Genomic DNA, 20,321 nt, shown 5'->3' with positions numbered 1-20,321 from the left:
GCATCTAGCAGCTGGACGCTCACCGTGTCTGCTCCTGCATCCTGACTTCTGCCACGCCTGCCAGCATCCTGAATCACCTGCAAAGGAAGAGAACAAGAGAACAGAAGAAGGAAAAGGCCTTACCTGCTAAATCTGCATCCCAGAGACATTTCTCCGACGATCCTGAAAAGGAAGACATTTATTTTTAAATGCACATCGCATCGATCGCTGCAGCGCCTCATTCTACTCACCTTACAGGGCGCTTCCATGTTCTTGCGCAACCAACCGGATCCGCAGTCGCGCCCCAGTGCCTAGGAGAAAAAGACAATAACGAAGGTGAGAGAAAGAAGGGAAAAGGGAAGCTAAATCTCCATGTTAAGACTTAGCTGCTGGGTCATTCCCTTTTCATTTCGGGTCCGCGCCGCATCCAGGCATTTTCGGACCCCGCCCCCTAAGGGGAAAAAGACATCGTCGTTAATGAGCGAATGAAAAGACATTACCAAGACGCTCATTAAAGACTTACCTGATACTCTTACCGCCCGATAGCAATGCTTAACTATGACGCGAAAATCCTGACGACAGTGTTAGCTAATAGACTGGCCAGAATTATAGGGGAAGTAGTACATGAGGACCAATGCGGCTTCATACCAGCCCGAAACACAACCATGAATTTGCGCCGAGTGCAGCATGTCATCGCTCAAACTGTAGATTGCACAGAAGAGTTTGCACTGCTGTCCCTGGACGCCACCAAGGCGTTCGATTCGATCTTTTGGGAATGGCTACTGGCGGTTCTGGAGGGGTTTGGTTTTGGCCCTAGGTTCATTAGGTGGATCAAGATACTATACACGAAACCTAGAGCCAGAGTAAAAACGGGGAAGCATATTTCGGAGGTCTGGAACATATGCAGAGGAACCAGACAGGGTTGCCCCCTCTCTCCCATGCTCTACGTACTGGGCCTGGAACCCATTGCTATCTATTTTCGAAAGCAATTTTTTGATGCTGGGATCCGGCTGGGAGACATTGACCACATTATTTCTCTTTACGCGGACGACGTCTTATTATTTGTCAGGGACCCATACTATAATGTGCCCACGATGCTGGAGGTCCTAGATAATTTTGCGAAGGTCTCTGGAATAAAATTCAGCAGAACCAAATCCTGCCTATTCCCCCTGGCGAATCTTAAGGGAATGGAAGCATCAGAGCTTCCTTCGGTGGGAATAAGATGGGAAAACACCTCGTTCAAATACTTAGGCATACACATAATGCACTCCCCGGAACAAATGCATGAGCGCAACACTAAAGCGGCTCTCCCGGCCTTGAGGAAATCTATGGCCTTTTGGGCGAAACTCCCCCTATCCATGATGGGCAGGGCCTCCGTAACTAAAATGATTGTCCTTCCCAGACTCTTGTATGGATTTCAGAACGTACACTTCTACATCAAAGCGCCCTTCTTTCGCCTACTGGAAAGTATGCTGAGAGACTTCCTGTGGGGGAAGGGAAGACGAAAGATTGCACTTGCCACGTTGTCACTACCGTACACTCAGGGGGGAATCCAACTCCCAAACTTTGAAAAGTACTTCCTAGCAGCGCAGCTTGGATTTGTCACCAAATGGCTAGCAGACGATGCCACATCGGAGACGCCACTCCTGCAGCCACTGGTCTCCCCGTTATATATGAAGGAACTTCCCTGGGCCCCCACCCATTTGATAAGAAACGCCCCCCTATTGGTCTCCCTAGGACGCAAAATCTGGCATAGGGCTGAATCCCTTGCACACGCTAAACACCAATACTCCCCGAACATACCGCTTGTCTCAGATCTATGCAAAACCCATCCAGATCTGCAACACCTCAGGCACTGGGAACAGAAGGGGATTTACTCATGGGGGGACTTATACACGGAGGGGGAGTTCATGGAATTTGAAACACTTCAAGAACAAAATGATGTCCACGTTGGCCAGTTTCTATGGTACCAAAAATTAAGATCCACGGCACGTGCCAGATGGCCGACATGGCCGAGGAACCAGACACGAACCCCCTGATTACGCTACTATATGAACTAGGAGAGGGAGGGAGACCAGTGTCTCAGATCTACAGCCACCTAAATGACACCCCCAACCCACGCAGTGCCGGGCTAAAATCCAAATGGGAAGCAGACATAGGCCGAGAGTTAACGGACGGGGAATGGGAAAGGGCCCTCATATTTCCTAAAACAGTATCCAGAAATCACAGATTTAGACAAATACAATTGAACCTGCTGCATCGAACATACCTAACCCCATCCAGGCTGGCCAAACTTTATAACACTCAGAGCCCTGAATGCACCTGGTGCGAAATGGACAACGCGGACCTGCTCCACATGTTCTGGCGGTGTGCCAGGACACAATCACTGTGGTCTTTTATACAGCAGACATGCGAAACTGTGGGGCTGACCAGATATGAATGGACTCCTGCGGAGTGCCTACTTGGCACATACCCCAGACCAGCAAAGCTGAAACACCTCACTAGATTAATGGACATTATGTGCATTCTGGCTAAGAGGACAATTGCAATGTCCTGGAAGAAACCATCGGGACCACAACAGAAAATCTGGCACAGGGAACTGAAAAGATGGGTGCAAGCCGAAACGAAAGCCTGGGAAGAAAGTGTAGCCAGATCCACAGATGCCTCGAGTATGACCCTAGAGGCCTGGAAGGGACTCACAGATTCCTTGTTTTACCCCTCGGACGATAAGCCCCCATGAACCAGCACAAACCTGCAGTAGGAAGTCCCACGGACAGGAGTGGAATTCTAGTAGAAGCCCAACCATAATTTTATGCGAGCCCTACTAAAGGAAGTCCCCTCACCCCCTGAAAGTCCTGACCCCCCCAGTGCCCCACTCGGCACCGGCTTCTCAAGAAGCAGACATTTGGAGATAGTTAAAGTTTCTATGTTAAGTTGTAAATGTTAATAATTTGAGATGCAATCTGATTTATTGTTTGGTGGCAGTTCTGGCAATTTTCTTGTGCTTATAACAAATAACAAATGCCAATAAACAGATTTGAAAATAAATTAAAGACTTACCTGATTTCCACAAGGATTTCACCTCTCATCTCGGGTCGGTGCCTGTTCCCCGGCATTCCGTACCCCGGCCCCTATGGGAAAAAAGACACTAGCATTAGAACATTAATGCATGGACACAAGGGGAACCACTTATCAAAAACTTACCTGGAAGCCAAGCAAGTTTGGTTCTCACCAATCCGAAAATCCAGTGAAGTTTGTTTGTTTGTTTGTTTGGAATTTATTGTGCGCACCAGACCCTGGAGTATAAGGGCGCAAAAGTAAGAATATATACAGCTTAGAGCATAAGTTACAGGTTACAGTTACAAGTTACAGACATTAGCGGTTACAGAAATTACCAGTTACAGGTGCAAGTTTTTCAATTGGCAGTTGCTGTCGTTAGCCAGTTAATTACAATTTGCCTGAATTTGGAGAAGGAGTGTTCTAGCCTCGCAGTAGTGGGTAATTCGTTCCACAGTTGAGCAGCTTTGACTGGGAAGCTAGCTCCGCCTATGGTGGTCAGTTTAAAGCGTGGTACTTGTAGGCGATTGGTGTAAGCAAGTCTGGTTTGTCTTGTGGGGTGTGTTCTGGTGAATCTGTCCTTAAGGTATTGTGGGGCTTTGTTGTGTAGGGATTTGTATGTGAGAGATGCAGTTTTGAGTCTGATTTTCTCGAGGGTGGAGAGCCATTTGTGTTTCCTTCTTATTGCTGTAATGTGTTCTCTCCTGGGGACGTTCAATGCCGCTCGGAGGGCCTTGTTTTGCTGTATCTGTATTTTGTTTATGATAGATTTATTGGCTCCTATGTACAGTGCGTTACAATAATCAAGTTTAGAAATGATGAGGGCTCTGGCTAATGTTAGACAGCTGTGCTGGGAAAGGAATTGTTTTCCTGCTCTAATGAGCTTACATGTGTAGGCTGTCGAGGAAGCTAGGGAGTTTACCTGTTTGGAAAATGATAGGGTAGAATCAAGGTATATCCCTAATGTTTTAACTTCTTTGGCAACTTGTATGCAGTTCCCATCTATGATAAAGGAAGAGTAGTTTGTGCTTAGTTTTTTGATGAGGGGTGCGGTGCCTAGGATAAGAAGCTCAGTTTTATCATCGTTCAGGCATAGGCCATGGGTTGCCATCCATGCCTGAACGATGCTGTATATTTTGTTCACCATTGCTAGATCTTTTTCGTAAACCCCTGTGAGTGGGAGGAGGATCTGGGTATCGTCAGCGTAGTTGGTATACGTGATACCCAGAAGGTCCAAATCATCAAACAGGGGCTTAGTGAATATGTTATATAGCGTTGGTGAGACGCATGATCCCTGTGGCACACCGCAGGTAATAGGGATGGGGTCTGCAGCTGCTATAGGTGAGAAAACCCTCATGGTGCGATCACTGAGGAAGGATTGTATCCATGCTATAGCCTCAGTGGAGAAGTGTGCTGCTGAATCTAGGTGGTTACATAGGATTTTATGGTCCACTAAATCAAAAGCGGCCGATAGGTCTAGTAGTACCAACGCGCCCCCGCATCAGAAACCACCAATCCGAAAATCCAGTGAAGTAACTGGATACCAACGCGCCCCTGCATCAGAAGCAGGATGGAGAGCTCGTCCTTCCAGACCCTAAGGTGAGACGCCACAGGGAAGCACAGAAGGGTTTTGAGGAGGGTGAGAGGGGTAAGTGGGAGGCCGACGCATTACCGCGCAGACAGCTAATCCCCTATTTCCACCTACAGAAGGATACTTCTGCGAGCCAGACAAGCAAGATTTGGGGGTCCGGTCCAGTCTGTCTTCCGAGTCCTGCGTATCACTTTAGAAGAGGTCACAGCAGCTCAAACCAGGCCGGCGCCTCCGTGGGAGTCAGGTGAGCGTTACAAATATACAAACTCACATCCAAGTTGTTTGTGTAGTAATTGTATTCTTGAACAAGAAAAGAAAAGTGCAAACCTGGTAGGAAGTACCCCAGGTAGTCTACCAAAATACAAACTCAGAGTCAAGTTGTTTTGTATGCCAGTTGGTTTATTGATTAAGAGAAAAGGAGTGTAAACCTGACAGTAGAGTACACCAGGCATCCTAACAAGAAAAAGATAAAGAGCCAAGTTGTTTTTTGTACCAGTTGTGTTGGCGATCAATAGAAACTCAAGGAACTGTTATCTTTGAATATACAACAGAGGGAAGAGAAATACAGGGGAAGGGAACTACCCTCTGGAGTAAGGAACTCTATCCTTCTAGAACTTTTGTGATGGAGTTATGCATTTTCCTTTTTCAACATTGATAACTCACTCAAGGCCAAAGACATTAGCCTTTTCACCTCAGAATTAATTTTGTTGGAATGTGAGATTCAGAATTATACTTTGGACACAGGACATTTTACTTTGGACATTCTGACATCCCACATACCCCTAGTTTTGTTTGAGGTAGGGAAACACTTCTTAGTGTAGGGACAGAGAGGCATTTTCCATACCCCTATTCTTTTCTCAATTAATGTTTATGGGCAAAACGATAAGTCTCTGTGCCGGGGTCTCATTCCTGTTTCCTCACAATAGGCAATAACTGCACACCAGCTATAGAGGCAGTGAACAGAAAAGGGCAGGGAGTACAAGTATGGCAAACACATAAGGTTCCCACTTGGGATGTACATAGAATGGGAGAAGGGTTTCCCACAGAGGGTCAAGGTAAACTCTCGACTTATGAGCCGATTACTATTACGGGGCCCCACTCTGAATGCTCATGGAACGGAGCAGAAGTAGTGGGTGTCTGTACCCTAAGATACGAACAAGGAAAGAATACTCACAAGACTGAAGCCTGTACCGATCCAGCAGGAACTGAAAAGTGACTGGGTCTCATTGCACGGTAGGCGGTAAGGGTTTACCGGTAGCGGTAAGGGCACCGGTACCGGTAAACCCTTACCGCCTTACTACGAGGTCCCTTTGCGGGACCCGACCTTAACGGCTGGTGTAGATCAGACGTTAAAGTTGGGACCCGCAAAGGGACCTTGGTGCTAATTACGGTACTGCAATTTATGGTATCATAATTAGCTCCTTCCCCATTCCCATTGAGCCCTATGGGGCAAAAATGGGAATGGGGAAGGGCCATGAGAAAGGGGGAATTACGGCCCGGCCAACCTTGGAATGGGGTGGTAATTCCCCTTTTCTCCATGGTGGTACCGGTATGGTACCGGCGGCAACCATGGTGCTAATAGCACCATGGTTTACTGCATAACGTGTAATGAGGCCCACTGTCTCCTGAAACATGAACCAGCAGACTGTTAACAACATGGCACAAGGTACAAAACTGAAACGTGACAAAGGAAAGAGGCAGAGATTGCCTGCTGGGAACCCCAGCAGCCAAACTCTGTACAAAGGAGTTACACAAGCATGTACAATAACTGTAACAGAAATATCCAGGAAAAGAACAGGAAGTCAAAGTGCGCAAGGTTCAAGACATTGGGCCTCATTACGAGTGCAGCGGTAAGGGGTTAATGGCGCCGGTAAGGATGCCAGTACCCTTGACCCCTTACTGCCGCATTCCGAGGTCCCTTAGCGGGTCCCCCTACGGCCGGCTGGTAAAATCAGCCGTCCTTAGCGGGAGCCGCTAAGGGGCCAAGGAGCTAATAACAGGCCCGCTATTTACGGGCCCGTTATTAGCCCCCTCCCCATTCCCATTGAGCCCTTTGGGTGCTCGAATGGGAATGGGGAAGGGTATTCTGAATGGGGACTTAACGGGTCCTCCAAGGTTGGAATGACCCGGAAAGTCCCCATTCAAAATACCCGGGCACGACTTTGGAGGCAGCCATGGTGCTAATAGCACCATGGCTACCTCCAAACTTGTAATGACCCCCCTTAGAGAAGAAAGAAAGAAAGAAAGAAAGAAAGAAAGAAAGAAAGAAAGAAAGAAAGAAAGAAAGAAAGAAAGAAAGAAAGAAAGAAAGAAAGAAAGAAAGAAAGAAAACAAGAATCTAAGCACAAGGGTACAGGAGACTGGAATTGCAGATTTGAAACGAACGACCGGAATCAAGGAACAGCGGAGTGAACTGTAGACCAGGAACAAGAAAACTTAGGACTGAAACTCTGGACTAGGATAACAAGGACTGAACTGCAGATTGGTAACAAAGAATACAAGGAACTGTTGCTATGGACTGGACTGACGGGGGCAGGACTGAAGACAGAAATTCTTAACTGGAATTACCAGGGCAGGACTGCAGACATATTACAAGGAAACTCAGGACTGAAATCAAGGATGCTGAAGCCAGGTAGCACGGACTACAGGCACAGAGCAAGGAACTGCAGGCATGGAACAAGAGAATTGGTGGAAGAGAGCAAGGGGCTGCAGACAGGGACAGAGGACTGCAGGCAGGGAAGCAGAGCAGGAAGCACAGGGCTACAGGGCAGTCAGCAGGGGAGTGCAGGCAGAGTAGCAGTGCTGCAGGGCAGGGAGCAACGGCAACTGGAACAGGAGCAGGTTTAGAAACAGCAGCAACAGGATACAGCAGAAATCTAATGATCAAAGCACGAGGGGATGACAGCGACGTCAATGCAAGAATACTGTGCTCCTGCAGGCAGCTGCTTAAATCCTGCTTGTCCAGTGCTGCAGCAGTCTCTTTAGCAGCTCCTGGAGCATCCCACCTTACCGTAATCTCCCTCCTCCCTCTCTGGACCTTGGAAAGTTAATGCAGCACTGTTCTCTAGGGCTTCTGGGGATTGTAGTTCTAAGACTGCTGCATAGGAATAGCCAGGCCAAAAGGTCCTTTATGGGAGATGTGGTTTATGGAGTGAAGGAAGTACCAAAGTATAGCCAACGGAAAGTAAAGACATGAATATGAATATCTTTATCACGGAATAGTTTATTTCTGCCGATTTAAGTGCTTGTGGCTGCTGTTCTCTCCTTGCCATCTCGAAGTTGTGAGAGAAGCACCCCTGAATCTTTGTTACTGGCGTCAATGGTGGCAACAGATCTGTAAGTTGTATCAAACACTTCAGTGTTGGAGCCTCTACTATAAGAGGCTTCATGCACTCAAAGGCGTTCTGTTGCCCCCTGCCCCAATGAAAGACAATCCGTTTCTTGCTTATACATCTTAACGACTCCACTATGGATGCAAAACGTTGTGCACCCTTAGCATACAATGTGCATGAAACAGGCAAAGAGGCCAGTTCCTCCTCCATAATGGGAGCAGGTGCCTCGTCGATGGCCCTCCTTCATGTTGCTTTAGGTTTGACCCCTCGTGCTGAAAGGGTGTGCCCGAGGTATTCCACTCCAGTTAGGATTAGCTTACATTTCCTGACCATTAAAGTGAGACCATATTTTCTAAAGATCTCTGCATTGACTGCGCAAATTGGGTGAAGCATCCAGTGGAAATTTTTCCTAAAACTCTTGGTGGGGGCAGGGGGACATGACATCCGTAGAAAAGGTGCCCCAGCCAAATGAATGGGGACAAAATGGTGAGCCGTGAAAGTTGGGGGGGGGGACAAACACCCTGTGCCCCCCCAAAATTACGCCAATGGAAGCATCTGGGAGGAGCCTATCGCTTGTATCTGTGCTTTCTCGTTACTTACGGCTCTATCCCCTTCCCAATGGAATGGCTTCATCTAGTGTTGGGTCAAATGCCAGCCAGAGTTGCTCTCGTGCATGCTGATTATTGGTGTGCACCATCAGCTGGTCCTTGATGACCAGGGGTGGACTGGCCTATAGGGAACTCTGGAGAATTCCTGGTAGGCCTCTGCTCCCTGGGCAGGGGTGGACTGGACTCGGCAGCAGGGGCTTCTTTTGCTGGTGACCTATTTTATTTACAAATGTTCTCATAGGAAAAGGCTTGGGCTTGCTGAAGATGTGTAATATGGGGCTACTTTTAACATTATTTTCAGGGCCTCTTTTGATTCCCAGTCCACCCTCTGTTGATGACTTCATTCTGAAAACCTCTGAATTTGCACGTTGCAACCAACGTGCTCATGGTAGCTATGCACTGTTCAATGCACTTAACCGGTTGTTGCTCGAGTGTGTAGAAGAGGTGCCTTTCCATAGTTCTGTGCACCTTTAGGGCACAGGGGGGCATCACCAGTAGGTACTAGTGCAGGTGGCAGGTGTCTGCTGACCTCTTTCACTTCTGATCCTGGGCAATTTAGCAGCATTGCTCTTTTCTTGGCAGTAGAAAACAAATGCTCCTCAAAGGCTTCCAGTAAAGTTAGGAAGTCCTGATTCCATCTCAGCCATGGAACGAGTGGTGTGTCGGCACGTGGTAGAAATGTGGATAGGGGCTCCATATGTTGGAGGGTCAAGGCTTGCAGTGGCACAGTGGAGGTGTTTGGTATTTCGGTCTCTTGCTCTAATCGAGCTTCTGGAGGAGCCCAGTGTGTTCTTGTGCCTTCCGTAGGTTCCGTTCTGGAACACCGGCACAAGAACACAGGATACTACAGACATGGATGGGGGATGGTGAGTTTCTGGTTTGTCAATTTTAGAGGCCTAGCAGATTTGTACAGTTTGTATCTAGTGGAGGGGGGCTTAGGAGCTGGCTCATAGATGCATTTACATGCCAGAGTGACCAACTTAAAGTTAATTGTGGCTTGAACTAGCAGCCCGAGAAAATTTGAGACAAATAGAGGTAGGGTGGCACCTAGAAGGGGAACTCGTAACTATCTACAAACATTGTTTTGAACATCAGAAGTCTATGAAGACATATTTTAGAGGCACCTGTGTACATGGAGTGGCTCTCATCAAGCCTGGCTCTAGTTATAGAACCCATTTCTCACTCGCTCATGTAGGGCCATACTTGTATGCAGATTTGAACATAATAGCTAGTCATGATAGCCAACACATTCATCTGAGCTGCCATATTAAGATGGGGATCAACAATGATGGTCAGGGCTTGTATTTTGGGAAGGATTGGAAGGACCTGACCGTCAAATATTATGGAGGAAAGCAAATGTTCCTTCTTCGTAAGGCAGTTCTTAAGGAACTGATTATTGTCCGCTCTGCTGTATTGCGATTTAGGGTTAGCGTGCTGCGTAGCCTCCATTCTCCTTAATCATGGAAAGAATTTGGACTAGATGAATATTTTCAGAGGCAAGATTTCTAGTCAGTTGAAAAAAAGATTTTTTTGACAAACCAATCAATAAGATTTATTACAACATTTTCACACAATGACATGATTTATTGGGTTAAATATATTGTAAATGATCTAGCGCAAACGTGTGGGAATGCATATGATAGGATATGATTGGTTCTTTATAAGCGCTTAATACTCAGAGGTTTCTAAGCGCGGACCTGGGGATCGAACCTGTGGTGCTCCGTTTCGTCTTGCTTCCAAGGCGAGCACGTTTTTCATTAGGTGTTTTCCAAGATATAGCGAGATATTTGCATTGTCCATCTGCAATCTTTCCATATAAAACATCCGTTGTCTCCCACCCTCCTCCCAACTCCCTCCCTAACCCCAATACAAACATTAACAATAAGCACGATACATGTTTCGCAGGAGTGAGAATCATTTGGGTCCTTGTAGTCTGTATTAGGGTGAGAAGTGTCTGCCTTTCATCATGTGTGTCTTTTTGTGATCAGTTGTGAGCATTTAGTCAAAGGTTGCTAGTTTCAGGGGGTCTATCGTCTGGTGAATTGACGATTTCTTGTACCAATGCGTTATAATATCTTCCGGGCTTAACTGAGAACAGGGGTCATAGCAATGATTGCCCACATCTAGGTTATGCAGCAGGTGATAGAGAAGGTTGGTGCATTTGTGAGGGGTGGGACAAGAAAAAGAGATTCTTCAAGGGGTGTGGCAAGAGTATCTAACAGTCGTGGAGGGATAACGGAAGAATGCATAGCACAATCTTAAAGGGCGAGGGAGAAGGTCCCTGTTCTAACTTAACCTCTTTCCCTTGATGTGGGTGTGGCAGGTTTTCTTTGGGATGACTGCTCCTCATTAACCCTTTCTTTTGATCGTTCTCACTCTCTAACCTCCAGCTCTCTCCCTTCCTTAGGACCGGCCTCCCCAATGAGATGCCCATCATTGTGGTGGGGAACAAGCGCGATCAGCAGAAGCACCGCTTCACCTCTCGCCGGACCGTCTCGCTGCTGGTCAAGAAGAGCTGGAAATGCGGCTACATCGAATGCTCGGCCAAGTATAACTGGCACATTGTGCTCCTGTTCAAGGAGCTTCTGATGAGCGCGGCAGCCCGCAACTGCAAGCACAGCCATTCCAGCACTCGCCTGCAGGGGGCACTGCAGAGGAACAGCTGTAGCATCATGTGAAAAGCAATACACGAGTTCTTCCAGTCAGTCTGCGCGACCGCAGCGACTTTAACGTCAATATGCAAGACATTGAGTTATGGTGGGGCATCTTGCTGTCTGTGCCTTCACAAGACTGGACAACAGTGTGCCCCCCCACCCCTCCAGCCTGTGCCATATTGGAGGTAATTGTGGTACATCAGCCTGTGCCTTTGCCATACTGGGAGAACATGGGACTCCTCAATCTGTGCTACTGCTGGCTTCAGAGGAGGCAGTGCCCCCCAGTCTGTGCTGCTAGTAACAGAGGAAGTAGCTAGTAATCACAGAGGGGATCTCACTCTCAGCTACTAGCTGGTAGAAAGTGGCTTGACTATGCATGCATGGAAGAGGATTCCCACAATCCTGTGAAGGCGCATGGCAAAGGGGACCTATCAGTATGTTTTAGTGCATAAGGTGGATGCATAAGGGCCCTTTGATGTTCACACTTGCTAGGGATCTCTTTCAGCGGGTGCTTGTGCATGGTAGGGATATGACTCTTCACCGCTTGTGTACACATGGGACGGATGCACCAGGGCTCCTCAGGGGTGATGCATAGGAGGTAAGGGTTCCCTTCAGTCTGCGCTTGCGTAAGGCCGCAAGGCGGTTCCTCAGTATGTGCAGTACATGACAGTGAGTGTGGTGTATCCCAATCTGTGCTAATGCATTCTGGGTTAGTGCAAGGCATGAGAGGAGGAGTATCTCAGTGTGATGGTGCATGGCTGGAGGGAGGCAGATCTCGCTCAGTCTCCAGCGTTGTTGCATGGCAGGATGGAAAAGGGATATTCCTCAGTCTGTGTTTGTGCAACACAAGACACGAGAGATGGAGCTGTCACCCAGTCTGTGTTACTGCATCGCAGCAGTGAGGGTCCCCTCTCGCAGTCTGCACTGGTGCACGGCAGAGAGAGGTGTCACCATTGGTTTGGGTTAATGCGTGGCACTGGGATTGTTAACAGCAGTCTGTTTTGTGCATGGCAGGGACAGCTGAGGGGTCCACATGTGACTTGTGCCGCACTGGGGTATGGAGATCTCCCTCGTCCTGTAGGCAAACAGAGAGATTCCTGGACGGGTCAGAATTAATACATGGCTGGGAGAATGTTACCCCTCAGTCTGTTTTGTGCATGGCGGGGACAGGTGTGGGGCCTTTCCGCACTGTGCCACCCTGGGGTATGGAGATGTCCCTCATTCGGTTCTATAGCCTGGCAGATAGAGATGCTTTGATAGGTCAGGATTAGTGCATGGCAGGGAGAAAGTTGCCCTTAGTCTGTGTTGTGCATGACAGGGATCGGGGAGGGATCCTTCCATATGTGACTTCTCTCTGGGAGATGAGGATCTCCCACAATGCATGACATGGATAGATATGGATGCCTTTCCTAATGTTTTTAAAAGCTTTAAGTTCTACTGGGGTAGGTCCCTTTCCCACGGAGGAAAATGTTTCACATTTCTGCCTGTGTTGCAGCAGCACGATTCATTAAAGGTCTACTTTCTATGCACTTTCCTATGCAGGTGTGTGTTGCCTTTCTAGACCCTCTGTCTCCATATGTGTTTGATTCGTTGCGTTCAGTATAGCCTGTACCTCGCCTCAAGTGGCAAGCACAGAACTGTTCATCTACAGCACTCAGTTACAATACACATCTTTTACAATAGCAACAATGCACCAAAATCACGAACAAAAGGAAAAAGACTTGATTAGAGATCAGTGCCTTGTAAATTAGGGGATCATCATTTGTGTTTGGGCCGGACTCTGGGCCTCATTGCAAGTTTGGTGGTTTTTCAGTGGTTAATTTGCTGAAATACTGCCAAACGGAATGACTGTCACCGCCACTTGGTCTTAACGCAGGATTCCAAGTGATGGTAGGCGGTGTAAATCGCTATTTTCTGGATCCATAGGACTCATGGGGATTTTGGCAGAATTACCGCCAGCAGTAATTACGCTGATTTTGTCGTTTTTTGGTGGTCAGGTGGAGAATTTACTTTAAGCATTTTGCTGAAGAAAATCCTCCACCTTACTACGAAAGTTGTATTATAGCTTTGTGGTAATGCAGCGGTAATGCAGTGGTAACAGTTACCATTCCATTACCACAGTTTTTTCGTGCACTGCCATACTCGTAATGGGGCTCTATGTCTGGCACAAGAGCCACCAAAAAGGAAAGGCTGTCTGACAAACAGTTGCTGGAGATGACGAGGCTTATGAATAAGACAGCCTAGCTTGAACTGAATGTGTGCGTCCAGTGGCACCCAGTACAAAGGACACAACCCAGGCGTAATGTGATCATATTTCGATTTGACTCTGATCAGGCAGGCTGCAACGTGAAGCACAACCTTCAAGGGAAGGAAGGGGGTGGATTTATGTAAACCCCTGGGACATTAATTATACCCATGAATACGAGACCGTACAAGTGATTGGACAACTGTTCTAAAAACATATTGGTTGGTAAAAAAAAAAGTCCCAGCCTCTGCAATGGGGCGGGCGCATTTGTAAAACAAAAGGCCATTACCTAGGGCTGGCAAAGTCCTTAGTGGTTTATGCAGAAGTTTTCTCCTTGGCATGGTGGATCCCTGGAATGTATCAGTATCCGGAAGTGAAGTCAAAAGTGATTTGAACTTCTAACGTGGGTAAGATACTAAATAACTGTGCGCTATTTACCACACCTATCAATAGATTAGATGCCAGCAGCAGTAGTCTTAATGTCTAGGCACCACCCACTAGGGTTCTCAAAATTAGTAAATGTAACTGAAGATGTCATCAGACTAAACCGTGCACAGTTCTAACTTCAATTCACAAAACTTGCACAATAATAATATTGCATTCAAATATGAACAGTGGCTTGTAGTGGTGAGTATTCAGATCTTGTTTATTCTGAACAGCCGACACGTGTTTCGACCTTCCAGGTCGTTCTTGAGGCTGTATAAGTTAAATTATATATGATTCAAGCTATTAAAAGATGCATGACACAAACATTTTTAAACATTTGTGTAAGCCGGGCAAACAAGCCCACAAACCAATCATGTTGCATAATGTAAAAACAAAAAGAAGAAAAGTCAATAACAAAAAGCCATACCACACAGGATGTTGTCATCAGGGAGATAGAAGATTCGCATATCCAGTAAAATAATGAATAAAATATGATCCGTTATGGTATAATACATACACGTCAAGATGATATCTATCAAAATTTTATCACTTCAATTTTCAATCCAGTGAATTGAAAAATACCGATTAGTGCTATAGTAGGTGTGTACCATTATTCAGTGAGAGAACAGAGTGAGCAAACCATTGTCCACATGCATTGAGATAATGTCACCATGTGTGATGGTATACTAGATCCAATAGAATAGCTATAATTGAATGAATTGTATTGTTTCACGAGTTTTACAATCCAAAAGATATTTACAAATAGAATGTACGGGTCTGGCTTACCCTGTTTCAATTGTAGTATCTTTGAATCACTAAAAGGAAATGGTTTGTATGTTAATCTTCTAATTGGTTCATATGTTACAGAATAGTAAAAGAAATTTACTTTAATGGGAAACATCAAAGAAGAGGGGTAATTACCTCATGGATTCATAAATCCCAGTTCAGATCCAGCTATGAAGAGTCTATATGTAGATGGCTATTAGTCCATCAAATGCACGGATAATCTAGTAGTCTGTTGTGACTTTCAAAGGTTCAAAAATTCTGAAAGTGAAATGTGAATTGTCAGGATACTGACACTCGTATTGTTTGTTAAAATATAATTTAAGTTGTTTTGAATAACTCCAAAATGTGGCCTATCAAATCATGTGCTGTAGTGATTATCCAATCAAATTTTATACTTGAAATAAAAGTGACTATTATTATAATCATCATAATTATATTCTAAATTACATTGGCTCTTTTCATCACCATCATGCTAAGTCTATATTGCCTTAAATTTTAAAGTTGGGATTCAATTAATTAGTTGATCAAAACCTACATGGCTTACCCAATGAAAAGGTTCAAATCCTAGAATGATAGAAAATCGCAGGATAAATCCCCTGCAGAGATACCGTCTGCGCACCTCCGCATTCGCCCTGTAAATGAAAAACATGGGCAATTGCGGTATGACATGATGACGTCACATGTCGAATGTGCGCGTGACGTCAGTGTAAACAAATCGTCATTTAGACGTCATAATCCCTCCGAACATATTAGATACTCTAATATAAAAGGTAGCGAGTGAGTGGTTCGTAACTTAGATGACTCTTGAAGTTAAATGGTAAGTATTGATTGAGTGTAACTAATTAGACAAGAATTGACTTTACAACCTCAAATTAAACTCTTCGAAATATGAGGAAAATAAATTATCATGACACAAATGAAATTACTTGCATTCATTAAAAAAGATGGTATTTTTAGGAAAAAAGGGAGCATTTTTAGACTGAGAATAAGGAGGTAGCACATGAATTGATGGTTAAAATGAATGTGGAAATATGAAATGCAAAATGGCTAAACGACGTATTACAAATTATAATAATTAAATTGAATTGAATGGAATGGGTAATAATCTCAAAACAAAAATCACCATAACTATAATCTGATGTGGCTTAATAGTAACCATGCAATTTGGACAATGAGTAGCTGTTCTTATAAGTGATTAGAACATTTGTTCATAAAAACACATACATCTCATGGTCCGAGTTGAGACCGCATTCTGTAGCTCTACATAGACAAATTAGTTTGGACTCCATTTTCCGAACCTTGAGTTGTAAATTCCCCCCTCTTGGTCCCCTCTTGGCTCTCATTAGGCCCACAAATCGTAAATCATCCAGTTTGTCCATTTGATGATCTTTCTGCCAATGTATGGCTAGAGGTAATTTGGAATCTGTATTCCTCAAACTCTGCAGATGCTCTCTGAAACGTACCCGCAGCTGCCTGATTGTGCTACCAATGTAATATTTGCCACATACACATATAATAGCATAGACTGTATAACATGTTTTACAGTTGATAAAATCAGATGTCTCTATTTCATGACCCAAACCATCACAAAATGTATAACATTTGTCCAACGCATATCTGCATTGATTGCAATTACCGCATCTGTGGAAGCCATGGCCTTTTGGTAGCCAGATATTGTCTTGTGTCGGTGTTGGGTCAAAGAAAGATGGACATAATTTCTGTTTAATGTTGGATGCTTTGGTAAACGTGAGTTTGGGCTGTTCCGTTAGATAGGGTGCTAAATCTTTGCTTAGCTTCAAAATTTGACTGCCAATTTGTAAAAGAGACTACTGTCTTTAGAGAATCGAGTGATGATGGCAATTGATTGAGACTTAGCCTTATCTTTGCTACTATCTGCAAGTAAATCCAGTTGTTTGGTATGAGCATATTGTTTGAATGATTTATCAACAACATTTCGGCAATAACCTCTAGCATGAAATCGTGGTGTTAGAAGTTTAGATTCACTTAAATAGTCAGTGTCTAAAGTGCAATTTCTCCTGCTCTATAGAATTCCCCTCCCGGGATATTATTGATGGTGCTTCGTTGGTGACTACTGCTCGCATGCAAGATCGAATTTACCTCTGTAGGTTTGCGGTATGTTTTAGTATGAATGGAATTATTTTGAATGAAGTTGTGTAAGTCCAAAAAGTCTATCTGTGAAGCACTCACATGTCCCGATAGAGTAATACCAAAAACGTTAGCATTAATGTATTCTACAAATTGGTTAAAGTGTGTTAGGGAACCCTTGCAGATGATGATGATATCATCAATAAACCTTTTGCATTTGATGATGTTATGTGAGAAGGTGTTGTGTGGATAAACATGCATTTCTTCAAATTGGGCCATAAAAAGATTGGCCAAAGGTGGTGCAAATTTGGCCCCCATGGCAACTTCTTTTTCTTGTGCAAAGTATTGGTTATTAAAGATACAAACATTGTTCTGCAGAATAACGGTTTAGTCTGATGAAGTCAAAAGTGGTCTGGACCTAATATATCCACCAAGTTATCAGCTTTTGGGATGGTTGTGCATCTGTCTTTGTGATAGCATTGAGCCTTGTATAACCCATGCAACACCTCAAGCTGGTAGTCCCCGAAATATGAACCAATCTGACTGAGCTACACCATAGACATAGGTTTAATCACCCATATGTCCAACATGTAGGCAATGGGAGGATGGCTCAGGAGCAACACGTTTGTCTTGGAAGCAACATAACACAGAGTATCACAGGTTTGAATACTGGTCTTGTGGGTTCCATGTGTTTATAACGACAACCAAAATAACAACATACTTTTTCATTGACAGTTTAATAACAATAAAAGTAGATTTTTGTTGTATTCTGAGACTCCCGGCTAGCCCATAGAGCCGAGGTTTGCTCGGAAATACTTTAAGACGAGATAGCTGCACCCTTGAGATGGATGGGGGTGCAGATTTGTTACTCAAGCACCAATCAATAAGGACAACTCAATGGTTTGGCAAAGGTAGTCCGTTTAATGACAAGTACAGAAAACGAGGAGTCATGGATATCAGCAGTGATGCGATCATCCTTCTCGCTTCAACTCCAATGAACTTCATACAAGTTGTAACATTTATACTCAAAACTCATCATAATTGAAGTGTAACACTGAAATGTTAATAAGCACTTCTATTGGTTAGGAAAAGGTAACTTTACTATAGGTACTATATCTGTATATGGTAACGGAGTGAGGGGATTGGGTAACTCAGTAAGGTGGGCATCTAAGCCCTTCCTTCTAAAATGACTACTGTAGACATCACTAAAAGTACGACATCTCATTGGTTATACTGACTATAGTACCCTAGATTATTTGGTCCACTGTGATTGGGTTGGCACCAACCCCATGCATACTTTTCCACTTTGCTTAGCAGCACACAGAATGATCAGCCAGGTGTGAGGTGCCCCTTAGTTACCAGGCCTTTCTCCAATTATAGTCACAATCAATCAATCATCTCTCTAGTAGCTATGTGTCAATTAGTTCACTGTGGTTGGCCTCGAAACTGCATCTTCTGTCTGGAAAAGTTCTGCTATCTCTGCCTGGTCCGGTGCCAAGCGTAGGTGTGAACCCTAGCTTCTTCTTGCTCGGCTGGTCACGTGATTTCGACACCGTGAATTTGTCTCTTTTCTCTCAATTTGTGTATTTGCCACCTGCCTATGTCTTCTTATCTCGACCTTTCAGAGGAAGGATATTCTGTTCTTAGTTTCAATTAGATGTAGCTACTGTTCACCTCGTCTATTGGTATGACCTTGGCTTCCCTGGCACATGTTGCCTCTTCTGAGTTTCGATCAGCCGTCTCTTCTCGTTTTGCTATAATATGAATCTTTTCTCGTTTGGCCTTTAGTAACCTGGGTTGATTCTGCTTCTTGTGCAAAGTAGAAATACACTCATAATACTGTGCTTCGTTTTGAGTTAGATTATGTATAATGGCGCTTTGCGCACTATTCTTCTACTTAGCATAGCAAGCCACACTGTTTTCTTAGCTTTCTTGCAGTTCCAAGCATATTTACAGGTGTAAATTGATTACTATCTTCATCTTTGCTTACAGCTTACTTCTTGTATTTCAACATTGTCCTTTCACTTTAGGTTCACGATATCCTTATTCATGGCGTTTCATCTCTTTGAGTCATTCTTGTGTCATCATTTCTTCTATCTGTGAGTCAGTCCGGGTTCTTGTGACATCACCCTTCGTCTTCCATTAAGACCTTTTTGGTTTCTTCCGGGACTGTACTTAGGCAATCATCATTTTGTCTCATTTGTCGGTAGGGTTTCCTCACTGGATACCTTACTGATCATGGTTTTCTTGGTACTGGTACTTCAATAGGTGCTGTTTTTCCGATAGGCACTGGGCAGAGCCCTACTGCGGCTCTCTGCTGGTTAATTTGCTCATCATACATCACGTATCTCGGTGTGAACGTTCCTGGAACTTCAAAATGGACGATTGGAGTGCAGGCTTTATTTGGGACCTCCTCTACATTGCTTTTTAAATTTGGGGGGGAGGTCCCCCAAAGCCTCCCATTTCTACAGCCTTTTTTACCCTCCCCAAACTACCCCACCACTTTTAATCCCTTACCCCACCCCCCATGTTTACTTTTACTTAAAAAATTTCGTTATTCAGGTGTCGTTGAAAATGTTTGTTGTTATTTTCTTTCCGTTATTAACACTGCATACCGGTCTTGTGCTATTGAGTGCATTATTAAGTAATTAGCCTCAGTCTTAATGTGGTCTCAAGCTTTGACTGAAATCTTATAAACTGTTCGCTTTTCGTCTATTACTATTTTAACTAAGTAGGTGACCTCACTTGCCTTTGTTGGAACACAGTATAGGGCAGTCTTGTTATTTTACACAGTCCTTGGCTTTGTAGGTTCTATCATGAGGACCTCTTGACTTTGCTTGTAACCACTTTGGGTCACCTTCTGGGCAAACCATTTTTGATCAGTCACTGGATAGCCATCAGGTGACTGGCTAGCCTTCAGGTTATCTCTGGCTGGTGCATGTGTTTCATCGCCTTTTTATAGAGGCCTTTCCATCCCTCCTTCACTAAGGAGAGATCCCCTCAGTGAGTGAATGAATTGCAGTTTGAAGCGACTAAAGTCCGCTCCCTTCTGAAGAACCTCCCTGTAGGCTAACAAAAATTCTGGTAACAGGAGATCCTGCTTTCTCCTTCGGGCTGTTCCAAAGTTCCCATCTTGCTTTTCAACATCTCATTGAAGTCCACCCCTTACTCTTTGTTTTCCGGGTGGTAGGCGGTAGGCTGTGGAAAATGGGTCAGTAGCTCTGCACTATGTCCTTATTAGCCTCATATAAGAGGAGAGGAATTTAGAGACCCAGTAGGAAATGACCCACTTGACTAACCCCACTTTCGTGCATACAAGAAGTAGAACTCTTGCTATTAGTGGATGGGTCAGTGTGGCCAACCATGTTGATTCTAACCCTCCCAAAGGGCACCCATTGCAATAGGCAGTGGCACAAATGACTCCTTTTGTCAGTCTGCTGGACTTCCCAAATAGTTAGAAAGTCAGATAGGTTTTGCACTAACACTTCCGTTGATCTTCCATCCTTGGCTAGTTTAAGTGAAGAGACAAATACCCCA

The 20,321-nt window shown here is 44.8% G+C and overlaps 1 protein-coding gene across 1 annotated transcript in view; it reads left to right on the top strand.

The window, feature by feature from the left end:
- Positions 1-12,750, top strand: part of RASL10A (RAS like family 10 member A) — a 92,468-nt gene extending 79,718 nt beyond the window's left edge. The window contains exon 3 of the mRNA XM_069619268.1: positions 10,975-12,750. Coding sequence (XP_069475369.1) covers positions 10,975-11,245 — 271 coding nt within the window. The 3' untranslated portion in view covers positions 11,246-12,750. The remainder of the gene's footprint in view (positions 1-10,974) is intronic.
- Positions 12,751-20,321: the final 7,571 nt, after the last annotated feature.

The sequence above is a fragment of the Ambystoma mexicanum genome, chromosome 10, assembly GCF_040938575.1.
Source record: "Ambystoma mexicanum isolate Mex_15411 chromosome 10, UKY_AmexF1_1, whole genome shotgun sequence".
Taxonomy (NCBI): domain Eukaryota; kingdom Metazoa; phylum Chordata; class Amphibia; order Caudata; family Ambystomatidae; genus Ambystoma; species Ambystoma mexicanum.
The sequence above is the reverse complement of the archived record's forward strand: the minus strand, read 5'-3'. Positions and strand labels throughout refer to the sequence as shown.